Source organism: Pseudopipra pipra, chromosome 1, assembly GCF_036250125.1.
Source record: "Pseudopipra pipra isolate bDixPip1 chromosome 1, bDixPip1.hap1, whole genome shotgun sequence".
NCBI lineage: Eukaryota > Metazoa > Chordata > Aves > Passeriformes > Pipridae > Pseudopipra > Pseudopipra pipra.
Genome location: NC_087549.1, coordinates 43,110,264 through 43,123,515, shown reverse-complemented (window position 1 = coordinate 43,123,515; position 13,252 = coordinate 43,110,264). Strand labels below are relative to the sequence as shown.

General features: G+C 40.5%; 1 protein-coding gene across 41 annotated transcripts in view; it reads left to right on the top strand.

The window, feature by feature from the left end:
- Positions 1–13,252, top strand: part of DTNA (dystrobrevin alpha) — a 226,237-nt gene that overhangs the window by 151,358 nt on the left and 61,627 nt on the right. For all 41 annotated transcript variants that reach the window (XM_064653912.1, XM_064653808.1, XM_064653837.1 and 38 more), the window contains 3 exons: positions 3,737–3,950; positions 11,435–11,520; positions 13,044–13,198. In XM_064653912.1, the coding sequence (XP_064509982.1) occupies positions 3,737–3,950; positions 11,435–11,520; positions 13,044–13,198 (455 nt within the window). The remainder of the gene's footprint in view (positions 1–3,736; positions 3,951–11,434; positions 11,521–13,043; positions 13,199–13,252) is intronic.

Here is a 13,252-nt window from a genome sequence, read left to right as displayed (position 1 = left end):
TAAGGTGCTTTTCTCTTTCATTTAGATGAGAGGGAGCCTTGATCACCAGCAGACAGCAGACACCTAATTTTTTACATTTAATCTAGGTGTGTGAATTCTTATTTGTAACAACTGACTTAACTAAAGGTCAAAGACTTCAGTCCTCTGTACAGCAGTCTAACAAACTCTCCTTGTGATTTTGAGCTAGACGTTTCATCAGATACTTTCAGAATTAGTAGTTCCTGTTAAATGCCTGGCTCGTGTCCATCCTTCATTTCTTCCTCCAGGAAGTATTGGTTTCCAGCCTCTGTAGAGAGATTTAAAATTAACTAATAAAATGCAAAATAAAATAGTGCAGTAGGATTGTTGTTTATTCAGCTTCAAGTGGAACCAAGTAAAATTATTTATAGTACAAATACACAGCAGTTTCTTGAAACTAATATTTTATGGCGGGTAGGGGACTGTTACAGCTGTGTAATTTCCAATAAGTCATTTTCTTAGTCTTGTGCCCTACCTTTCTGGCATACCAATGAACATCAGGAGGGCTTGTGAGGCTTTCAGGTTAGAGCTAACACTAAAAGCAGTAATTTTCTCTCAGATGTTTAGTGTATACTGATGTTATTAGTCCCACGTCTGCTAGCCTCTGGACATTTTCCTTCCCAGGACCATCATCAAAACTAACTCTAGATATGACTGTATGATGAAAAATATAATATCAGTAGGAAAAAAAGTCAACAAAAAAACCCACATTAAAATCTGACAGCTACATAGTGTCAATACTAGATCATGTGAGGAATAAGACACCAACCCCCATTTCAGCCTCATTCATTGTTGCCAGTTCTTTCACTCCATGTTCTCTTACTCAAGAGTTTTCCAGGACTAGCCTATAGCAATTAAAGTTATATTAGTGCATGAAATTCTCACTGTTAGGAAGTCTGGATGTCTGGTTCATCCTCCCTGAACATCGTTTTAGGGATGCTAGGGAAACCATTGCAGTTTCCAATGACTACAGAAGTAAACATGTATGATGAAAACAGTTCCTCCACACATCAGGTGCAGAGACTGCCTGAAAGCTATCCCAACAGCTCTGATGACATGATTTGTTACCCTTTAAATTCCCCTTTTCCATTCTCATGCTTTTTTCTGCTAACCTGCTCTTGCACTCACAGATAAACAGCCTGTCCCTTTTTATACTTTTCCCACCAGCTCTAATGTTGCTGATTTTACATCCTTATTCAGTATTTATGATAAGGTTCCCCTAGTAATTTCTGCCTTGGTCAGCAGTGCTGGTACCCCTGCTTGCACTGTTTCTCAGGTTATTCTCTTGATAGTGTAGTCTCAAGTCAAGATGAGCCATCTGCATACGGCATCGCTCTTCTTTTTGCTATTTGTTATGCCTAGTAATTTCTCGCAGTGTTATCGTGTTAATTTAGCAATAGTTCAGGTTTCACAGAATCACAGAATCATTAGGGTTGTAATGGACCTCTGGAGATCATGCAGTACAACCCCCTGCCAAGGCAGGGTCACCTAGAGCAGGTGACACACAAACACATCCAGGTGGGTTTGGAATGTTTCCAGAGAAGAGTCTGGAGATGTCTCCATGCCCTCCCTGGGTTTGACAGTTTACGCCCATACCCTGGTGAAACTGCTGGTGGAAGCATCTTCTTCATCTTCTAGGTCTGAATTACCAGGAACAGCCCTCATGGCCAGTGACAGCTAGACCTCAAGGGAAACATCACACTTCGTCTTCTGCTTTCTGCCTGCCTCTTGATAAGGCCATGAAATACATGCACATGGTCCAGCCTGTTGCTGCATCTTCTGGCATGTTGCTCTGTATTTCTTGGGTTTTCCTTGACTACCTTACAGTGTGGGATGCTCGTTAACCCTTCTCACCTGGACCAGATAATGGCCTGCTTTCTGGTGACTTCCTCCATTCTCTGCCTTGTCTGGCCTCTGAACCATGTGGAGAAGCTGCCCAGAAAGGGTCAGTTATTATGTGCAGGCACTCTTCCTGGAGATCAATCACCTCCCATTTGTCCAAATGGCATCTGTGGCAACTTGACAGTGGAAACTGATTAAATGGGAATAGGAATGACTGCATTAAAAGAATCTGAGTCCTATGCCAGATTTTCTATGGGGAAGTTGCTCTTCAGCAGCTGGAAAACAAAAAGGAAGAGTTCAGAGAGTTTGCATACTCCACCCGCCCAGCTTAATTCAGGATGACACACTGAAGCCAACCTGTCAGCCTACAAGGTTGCCTATAAAAGTTTCCTTTTAATACAAAGATAAAATAAATGTTTTGGTGTCACAATGGAACTGCACCTTTCAGGTTTTCCTGGTTATTTGCTAGGGAAGAGCAAGAAGAAGTGGCAAAGTGCCTTGTCTAGTCCCTAGTTGCTGCTGCTGTACCACTCATCTGTATGGTGTGTCTTCCTCCTGGAGTTTACACATGCACTGGCAGGGTTAAGAGGTTGTTTTTTCCCAAGACAAAAGAAGGGAAACCCAATCATAAGGCATAATTCCAGATTAAGTAAAATGACTGTGTCTGATTTCATTATCTATGTACTATCAGCTTACATTTCCCTGCCATCACACCATCGTGTCATATTGCAGTCTGAGACAGCACCTGCAAACCAATCAAGTGAAAATGTAATGAGTATTAGAATTACATTTCTCTATCCAGAAAAGAAATGGATCTCCTTCCACATACGGAGGATTCTTGATACATCATAAGACATATCACCATGCTAAGTAATGAGAACTATGCAGTAGTTTCTCTGGTGAAAAAAAAAAAAAAAAGAGAATTTGCAACCTAAACCTCATGATTTGTTTCTTACTGACGCTTTAGTAGGACAGTAGGTAATACTTAAGATTAAAAAAAGGGATGAATCTTTGAGTTCAGGTTTGAAGTAAATCCAATTTTTGAATGAATGTAGGGTTTTTTTTATTTTTGGCAAGGTTCACCACTGCTGGAAATGCCAATCTGAGGCAAGCCAATTATGCTGCCACAATAACAGTGCTATGCAAACAAAATTTCTGTTTGGGTAAAACACAAAGGGTGAGCAGAAATTGTCCTTTAAGCTGTCCTTGTAGGTAAAAACAGCTCCCATCAAATTCAGCTTAGATTGGGACTTTAAAGAGAGAGATTTAACAAATCAATTGGCGAGTATATTAAGAAGACACAAGATATGATTTTGGGGTCACTTCATTACATGTTATTTGTTTAAATGTAGCTAGTCTACCCTGACTCAATTGGAATTCTGTTTCTGTAAAATATTTTGCTTTCCATACAAATTTCTGAAAAGAATTTTCAAAATATCGCTATGTGATAAGCACTTTGTATTCGTAGGATCTTCTGAAAAGCCCATCTGCTATGCAAATTAATATCTAAGAGTAATTTCTGAATGGGGATTCATAAAGGCATGGTTCAAAAAGACAATTAGCATATGTTTACCTTCCAGCGATTTGTGTATAATATAGACTTTTACTTGAATACTTTATACAATGGGGAATGATTTCCTGAGCTGAGGTGGTACTCATTACAACTAGTAATATCAATATATTGTTTGCTTATTAACAGATTCTGTTTGCTCATTCCTTCACCAAATTTTAGCGCTGGAAAATAAATTGTTTAAGTATTCATGAAGCATGTTGTGCATGGTTGTGTTATTCCCACCCTGTGGGAGGAAGTGACTTTTTTTCTCTATTGCTTTTGAGAGCACATGTCCCGGCTCAGTCTTTCTGTCCTGTCCTGTAGTGCACCTGGTGGACATCTGGAATGTGATAGAAGCCTTGCGGGAAAATGCACTGAACAACCTGGACCCCAACATCGAACTGAACGTGGCCCGCCTGGAGGCTGTGATTTCAACTATCTTCTACCAGCTCAACAAACGGATGCCAACTACTCACCAGATCAATGTAGAGCAATCCATCAGCTTGCTGCTCAACTTCTTGCTAGCGGCCTTTGATCCGTAAGTCTGCCTTCCTTCCCTCCTCTCCCAGCTGGTGAAAGGATTTTACTTACTCTGGAAATATCTTTGGAAAACAATTGAACAAGCTCAATTCTGACCCAAATAACAAGCATGTGAATAGTGCTTACTAGGGAGACAACCTAAATAAAGGACCTCTGCTTTCCTTTCTGTCAAGCCAAATTCAGCACAACTGTGTTTTCATCCAGCTACTCAGACTTGTTCCAGTTTATATCAAAGAAGAATTATCTACAGAAACAAATTTACAGGCACTTCTAATTTGCCTTGTTATTTATTGACACACCAGTGGCTGACACCACTGCAATGCCTCTGCAGCAGTGCCATGGGTTAATAGCTCATTATTTTGAAAGAGCTCATTTCCCCGCAAATTCTTACAGCTGTAAGCAATTTTTTTTTTTCCTGGCTCATGCCAGTGCAGCATGATTTTGAGACCAGGACAGAAATAGGACTAAAGACCTGGAGGTGATGAAATTCATGTTGTTTATTGCTGCATGGGAGTCATGTTACAAAAAGAGGAGGTTTGAGATAGAGCAAGCCACTTACCTTAACTAGTATGCTGCATATACCTATTACAGTTTCTGAATACATAGTTGGCAACCTGTACTGCAATATTTGCAGTCCTCAAAACTGAATTATTGGAGAACAGTGGTTAAGTCTGACAGATGCAGATTTGTTGCTTTATGGCTTATATTTTGAAAATTCACCAGCAGAAAACACTGGCCATGACACATTAAAATGAGGATGCTGCCCCTCTTCCTCTTTCCAGTCCTCTCACTTGATGCCCTGGTACTGGGTGTCATTGAGCACCTTTCGGTGCCAGACCAGCTGGTGGCTCAGTCACCATGGCAACAGGGAGAAAAAGTAGATGTTCCACATGAGAAGGCTGCACTCAACCTCTCCTCTGCCCCCTCTGAGGGGAAGAAAAGAAGGCAATACATTGTGAAACCATAGCCTTCAGGAATATTTTTTTCCCCTCAAGGGCAATAAAAGAAGGAACAGACATTTTAATTCCTACCATTGTGGCTGTGACAAGAATACTAAGGGATGCTGAAAATAGCCAGATGTATTCATTGCTGCATGCCACAAGCAGACTGCTTCCTGGCTGATGAACACAGGGTAAGACCCAGGACTGTGGAAGCAAGGCCTGTGATAATGTGCTTGTTTTGTAGCTCGCTGTAAAGGAGTAAAGATCTCAGCTAGACAATATGGCTGCTTGCAGCAAAATGGAGGAGAGGAATTTAATCCTCTGTAGGGAATCAGAGAATGTTCTTAAAGGGGTGAGGTTTTTGCTTTCCCTGAAAACATCCCGTGTGCTATGGTTCATGACCTGTTCATGGGCTCCAATCAGGCCCTCACAGGAGTGAGGAGTCTGTGACCCTCACTCCATTTGTCAAGCAGCATCTCAGTCTGTCTTACTGCTTCTGAGTGAAGTGCATGGGATACACTTCCCAGAAGGGCATAGACACCCAAGGAACCCCTAGGAAGAGGCTTCCAACTCTGGGATCAGAGATAGGGACTAGCTACCTATCACCCCATTTTAAATACACCAAACATCTGGGATAAGACTCAAGTGCAGTCTGAAATATCTAAGTTCAGGCTTCATGGACATATGTGTCAGCTAGGTCTCCCTGGACTGTAATGGGAGTTTGAACATCTGTCTATACTGTCACAAGTACAGACATACCAGTTAAGCATCTGATCCTCAAAATGTGCCCTACCCTTTAGTATGGTTCATATTATTGAAGTTTTGGGTTGCATGTTAGTTTAGCACTTGCAGGGGTAGTTTGCTTTTGGAAGAATTTGTAATGGGAAAGCTAGAAATTCTTGTTTTCCCTTAGGAAGCCTGCAAAGTGCCTTCTCGAGAGGTTTTCTCAAGATTTTTCTTCCGCTTCTGCAGTCCAGAGGGGTTTGTGTTATCTCTCTTTCTCCTATGCTGGAGAGAAATAGCCCTAAAAGACATGTACAGAGGCCTTGGGAAGGCAGGGGAGAAACAGAGAGGATAAAGAGACCCTGAGAGGTTGGGAACTTGCCTTTTTCTCCCTGGGGCCCAGTGTGTTACCATACTGTTAGGTATTTCGTTTCTCGTGTTCTGGCCTTCTAAATAAACTTTTTGAATTCTTTCCACTGCTTTGGCATTTCTGGGGATACCTGCGTATCTTACTTTACAGCAACCACTGGTAGTCCAGATTTCCTGCTTGCTTGGAAACGGAGTGAGGGAGGTGGCTCTACATCCTACAGGGATGGTGTGAGAGCTGCTGGAATCTAACCAGAGCTGATGTCTCTGCTTCCTATGTTGCTCCTGTCCCTCCCCTCCAGTGCAGCAGAAAGGTCATTTTCTGCTGAAGGCTACAAGTTGTTGGAAGGAGGAGCAGGGTCTTTTCTTGTGGTCTCATGCTCAGGGAGAAGCAATGCTTTGCATGCCATCCAGAGAGACTCAGCAGGCTGGAGAAGTGGACCCATGGGAATCTCAAGAGGTTTAACAAGACCAAGTGCAAGGTGCTGCACCTGGTTCGGGGCAACCCCCTATATCAATACAGGCTGGGGGATGAACAGATCAAGAGCAGTCCAGAGGAGAAGGACTTGGGGGTGCTGGTGGATGAGAGGCTGGACACAAGCTGGTAATGTGCGCTCACAGCCCAGATACCCTGGGCTGCATCAAAAGCAACGTGACCAGCAGGTCAAGGGAGGTGATTCTGGCCCTCTACTCCTCTCTCCTGAGACACCACCTTGTGTACTGCATCCAGCTCTGGGGTCCCCAGCACAGGAAGGACAGACATAGACCTGTTGGAACAAGTTCAGAGGAGGGCCATCAAGTTGATCAGAGGGATGGAGCACCTCTCCTATGAAGACAAGCTGAGAGAGTTGGGTTTGTTCAGCCTGGAGAAGAGAAACCTTCAAGGTGACCTATTTGCAGCCTTCCACTACCTGAAGGGAGTCTAGAAGAAAGATGGAGAGAGATTTTTTAGAAGGGCATGTAGTGATAGAATGAGGGAATGTGTTCAAAGTTGAAGAGGGTAGGTCTAGACCTAAGAGGCTAAGATATCAGGAAGAAATTCTATGCTATGAGGGTGGCGAGATACTGGAACAGGTTGTCCAGAGAGGTTGTGGATGCCCCATCCCTGGAAGTGTTCAAGGCCAGGCTGGATGTGGCTTTGAGCAGCCTGGTCTACTGTAAGGTATTCCTGTCCACGTCAAGAGGGTTGGGACTAGATGTTCTCTAAGGTGTTCCAACCCAAGCTGTTTAATGTTTCTATGATACAGAAAGAACAGAGGTGGAGCTGTGGGCAGGATGAAGTGTTCTCACTCTCCCCTCATTTATAGAAACTGGAAAGTTAATTTAAATCATCTGCAGTCTTCTCTGATGAAAGAAGATGGTTTATTAGGTCCATGAATCATACTGAAATAACACGAGCCATTCTTAAAACGAATCTTTTTTTTGATCTGGGTTCACTCATTGGTTTCTTAGCCTTGTTTTTTAAGGAAACAATTGGCCTGCAGAGATGCTACTTGAATTTCTAGGTGACTGCTGAGGAATTATTTTTCGTATTGATTAAGGAATGTTTATATGATCACATTTGATGCTATGAATACAGACAACAATGGAAAAAAAAACCCAAACCCTAAAATACCCAGAACAGCTTTCTAAGAGCAAAACAGTAGACCAAGACCAAATAGGTCTTCAGAGTAAATGAGAAGGCTGTTCTAAGTGATCATGGATAGGTTTGGTGTTTGTGGCCACACAGGGCAATGGCGGCTCCTACTGTGCTGTGTCTGTGATATATGAAAGAACCAAAAGAGACAAGTTATTTCACATTTTAAATAAGCCTACAACTGTCTCTTTTTTTAGTTCTAGTTAATATATATGTTGCTCTGTGTGTATTGTGCTAGCTGAAAATTCTCCAAGCTTTAAACAGAGCTTCTTCATTTGTTTCTAGCCCACTGAAAACCTAGCAGGTTTCTCTGCCCTCTGGCAAGGACTCTTTCCCTAGGCCTGCAATACAGATGTCTTCTCAGGAGCTAAAACTTGGCTAGAAAAACTTAAAAGGAACAACAGTGCAGTGCAATGGCATGTGTGCCAACTTGGCCACTTCTTGTGCTGAGCTTACATCCCATTTTTTTTAAGATCTTTTCATGGTGTTGGGGATTCATTAAGCCTACAGATAATTATATTTCTCTGCTGCTCAACCCTGAAGGGAGGAAAAGTGGGGGAAAATTATAGAGTATAAAATTTCACATGACACTGAGTCTGATGTTCCTTCATGCTACTAAAAGTAAATTAAGGTGCAACCTTATAAAACTGCAAGTCAATAAATTCAAAATTCAAAGAGATACTTCTGCAATTAATTTATCATGAATGTGTGAGAGTCAGCATCATGTGGTAGATGACCCTGACAGACCAAACCTATGAGCAGAATGAGGTGGTCAGACTTGAAAAAATCTGGAGAGAAGCTTGCCTGATCTATGTTTTTAATTGCATGTTAAAATTGGGCAGTAGCTTTTGCTTCAAGGCCTAAGGTGATTAAGTGGATTTATGAAATAATAACACATTTCCTTCCCTGGCATGCCAGGTACTATAAAAAGTTGACAAGTTCAAACCTCTTTGAAAAATTTGTCCCAGGTTGGTGTCAAAGCCTAGGCAGCTAGGTGGAATGCCAGCCTTATTCAATTGAGTCATTCCCTAAAAGACTATCTTTAAACAGACTGTGAAATAGTCTGTACTAGATCATCTCCAACTATTCCTGCTGCAATGTTATTACTGATAGGAAAATGGCTGAATTTTTTCTGTTCCTTGACATACTTGTCCTGTGAATGGAGTTGTGGGCTCTGGGCTGTGAAACAGACTCAGTCTGGCTGGGGGAGCTTGACTTCTACATAGAAAAGAGGAAATAGTCATGCCCATGTTTAAACAAATGCACATTTGAATAGTACTGATTTCAATATATAAAGATGTTTGGTATCTGTTTTGGAAATATAACTTCTTGCTCATCCATCTATTCAGAGCAGTGAATTGTTTAATTCCCTCTCTTCTCCACCTTTGCTACTCATTGAAAGCCACAGAGGCCAGCTAGCTTTTACAAAGAAAGTCCAGGAAAAAAAATGCATTTCAGAGATTTGGTCATTATGCATTTTGCTCTCCTACATGAAAAAAATTTGCTTGATTTCAATAATTTTTTTTCTCTGAAACACGTTTGTGAAAAGGAGAATTTGTAATTGCAGCCTCTGACATTTCAGAATTGACTGCCCTGATTAGAGTGGGTAGTAAGAGGCCTACCAGTAACCAAAGAAATTATATTACTTTTGGATAAGATACCTTACAGTATGGGGGGAGCACCACTTCATGCCTAGTTAATGAGAAAAATTGTATATTCTCCATGTCCATTTCATGGGACTCATTTGCTACTTCTAAAGATGTGATGTTATTTCTTTATAGCTTTCTCCAACATATGGCTGTCTCAGTACAAATATTGCTAGAAATCCTGACAAATGACAGTGTCATCCATTTGGTACCGCTCTCCTTGGTGACCCAAAAGGCAAATTCAGGCCCTGAAGCTGGACTTAGCCTTGTATGGTCTGTGGATTTTGTCAGGCAGTCTGTGGGGTTTCTCTGGGGACAGGCTGTCTCCCTCTGCAGCTGTGCATTAGAAGAAGAAACCTTCTGCTCTGTTCTGGTGTCTAACAGCATGTATTATTTTCTGCCCTTTTTTCCCCAAGCAGAAGGAGATAACCTTAAGCCCTGGCCATCATTCCCTTTCTTAAGTACTCCATCCTGTATTGTTGCTAAGTGCACATCAGCTTCAAGGTTTGCTTTTGACATGATTTATGCTTCTAATGCTTTTCTGTAGGATTCTGAAGAGTAACCTCAGTAAGAGAGGTAATATATAAAATCAAAATATTTTTTGTCCTCTCCTGTTTCCATTAGTAAAATTCATATCTCTTTGCATTAGCCAGCCTAAAGCTTCTTTCAGGGAGCACTGACTTCTGTAGAGCACTTCATGCTGCCGTGAGCCACTTCTTCAGCATTTGCTTTTGCATGGCCCTAGTGCTGCCAGTCAAGGGCATCTGTAGTGCTTAGACGTAGCTTAGGGCCCTTCTGGATCCAAATGACATTGGCAAGTCTTAGGCCCCATTATCCTGTCTGTTCACCCGTCATATGTATTTATATATGCATGTGTGTATACATATGCACACACACACACACGCACACACACACAGACATATTTGGAGGGCAAATTGAATTTATGCTGGCTCTAGTGATGCTTTTATGAATACAAATGACCGATACAAAATACAGTGTCAAAACTAATCAACTCAAATGAAGAGATTGAAGAGATAAATGAAATCTTTTCCTTTTCTGCTCCTCTGTTCTATAATCGTGTGAGTATGGGAAAAGCCGATGGCTCTGGGCTGGAAAGCTGAAGCCAAGTTGATATGTGTCTGCCATTCAAGATTATAATCCTATTAGTAAATGTAACTAAACCTCCTGGGAAAAATTATCTAAATCTGAAGCACTTCCACATGGGCTTTATTTTTTCCTCTGAATCTTCCATTGCTTCTTAATAACGCCATTGCTTCTGCTTAGCATGTCTTTTTTTTAAGTATAACAACTCTTTAAAGGCAGGTGGAAACCTCATGATGAAACAGTGCAGAAAAATTCCAAAAGGTCTAAAGGGTAGCATGCACACAAAAAATACAAAATGACTGCATTTTCAGCCATAGCAGTGCTAAGTCCTGGTTTACACGAATCAGAATCCAGTCAACAAAGGATGGAAGTACAGAAGTCTGGAAATTACTCTGCTGGGATTCTAATCTTATGAAGCCAGTCAAAGGGAACTCAGTGTAGTGAAAAAGAAAATGTGCACAAAAGAGCATTAAAGAACGTAGTAAAGATTTCTTTCTTAAATACTGAAGTGGTGAATTTATTACTTTTTACCTGTATTTCCAGTTGATTTTCTGACAAAAAGCAGAATTTTAAATGAGTGTAAAGGATAATCAGAATTAATATTTAGAATTATGTGTTACACTGATGTAGAACTAAGTCCAATTCACTGAACTTTAAAGATTATTAGCTAGTCAAGCTTAGGGAACTGACTCATTTTCTAAAGTCTGAGTGACTTAATGAACGTAGCGGTGAAGCATGTAGCATGCTTTATCATACAGATCTGAGCTTACAATTCATGTCTATCTTACACGTATATGGATGTGTAGAGAAAGAATGAGGATAGCAAACGATGTAATACTAAGCTTCATATATATAATAAATGTGCTCTGAGATCTTTACAGAACAGTGTACTGATGTGTGTTCTCACAAAACAAACTTTCCTTTTAAAGGTCTTATTTCATTGTATGTCGATCCAGGTATATTGTGCATTACAATAACTGATGTCAGTGATATGCATTTGAAATGGACAGAGGCTCATATTATAAAATGGACATGTAAATTATGGCTACTTTCTACTTTTGAACAGGGAAGGACATGGTAAAATTTCCGTTTTTGCTGTCAAAATGGCCTTGGCAACTCTTTGTGGAGGAAAAATCATGGACAAATTAAGATGTAAGTCTTTTGGGTGACATTTTTTACCTGTTAAAAATCTTATTTTTGAGAAATAACAGTACAAGTAGAAAAGAGGGGATTAGGATAAGTTAGAGTTTCATGGCTGGATTTGAGATTTGCACTATAAATTTCTCCAGATAAATCCCACTAAACGTTTGGTTGAACTTCTCATTGAACTTCATATTTTTAAAGCCAAATTGCATATATTGAGCGTGAGTGGTGGATTCTATTTTTTTTCCTTTGGGATTATTGAATTCAGAGTACAGGTTGAGAGCCTTGACATCATGAAGCATCATTCAGGAATTTCTTCTGATTATTTTTTAGTAACAATCTCATTTCACACGTAGAAGTATGATATATTTATGGACTATTTATATTTCTTCCCACAGGGCACATTCTTATGCCGTCTATTTTGGTGAACAGGTTCTCATTCCACATGATTTATTCCCAGTTTTCCAATAGCAAAGGCATAGTTTACTTGTAGGTGCAGTGGAAGACTTTCTGTTTAGTGATATGATGTCTGTAGCTCAGGTCTAGACTTTTGGACCAAAGAAACCTTCAGTTTCCCCTGGGCCTTCTCCCTCAGCCCAAGAAAACAGAGTTTGCAAATTGATGTTGATTAGAGTAGACAAGTAGAAATCCCAGGTGCTGATTTAGTCTTCCAGATTTGGTGCCATTTTTTAATATATTATTTCTATGTAGAAACTCAAATACAGACTGCACTAAAGTTATAAATTATAAATTGAGCAGTGCTATAAATTGAGCACTGTTTGTTCCTTAATCTGCTTTAGGAATAAGAGCAGGGTCCTTCCAGTGGAAGACTAGAGTACAATAATGATTTTTTGGGTCAGCAGTCCCAGAGTCCTGTTGTCAGAATTTCCTGTCCAGGTTCCTGGACATGAAGCAACTGACATGACAGCCTAAAAAACAATAAATGTTCCTTAGTCAGTGATCTCCTGCAAAGCACAAGATAATTTTAAACAAGCAGAAAAGTCAAGCCTTAGAAACATTCATGTCTGCAATGATAAAAGGGTGATAGTTTTATACATAAAAAAAAAGGAGAAGAGTGAAAAGTAATGAATTTGCAAGACCTTCAATGCTTTGTGTGTCCAAAACAATAATAACTGATTTAATGAACTCGTTGTCAAGATTTTGATTTGACGTGGTAAGCTGGCAGTAGGCAAAAAGCTGATGTTGTGTATCTTGTCAAATCAGAGCCTTCTTATCTGATCAAATTACTGCCTCATGCTGTGCATCAGACTTTGCTTAAAAAATGACCACACAAAAAGAAAAAAAAAGTCAGGAATATTTTAGTATTAAAATCAGCTACTTTTTTATATGCAAATAATTCTCTTTGTTTTCTATTGAAAGAGGTTGGAATTAAAGATGCAGTAAAAGTGGAGGTTTCCATAAGCAAAACATGTTTAGGGGTTCTGGTTCAAATCAGATGATACTGAATTCAGAGCAAATCTGTAGCTCTCACTGAAACTGCTGTGTCCTTTTCTTGTTTCTTCCCCCCTCAGACATTTTCTCAATGATTTCCGACTCCAGTGGAGTGATGGTTTATGGCAGATACGACATGTTTCTGCGGGAGGTTCTCAAGCTGCCCACGGCTGTTTTTGAAGGGCCTTCATTTGGTTATACTGAGCAGTCAGCAAAATCTTGTTTCTCACAACAGGTAAATGAAGAGTGAGCATCCCAGACACAGGATCTCAATCACTCCTTCGAGCAA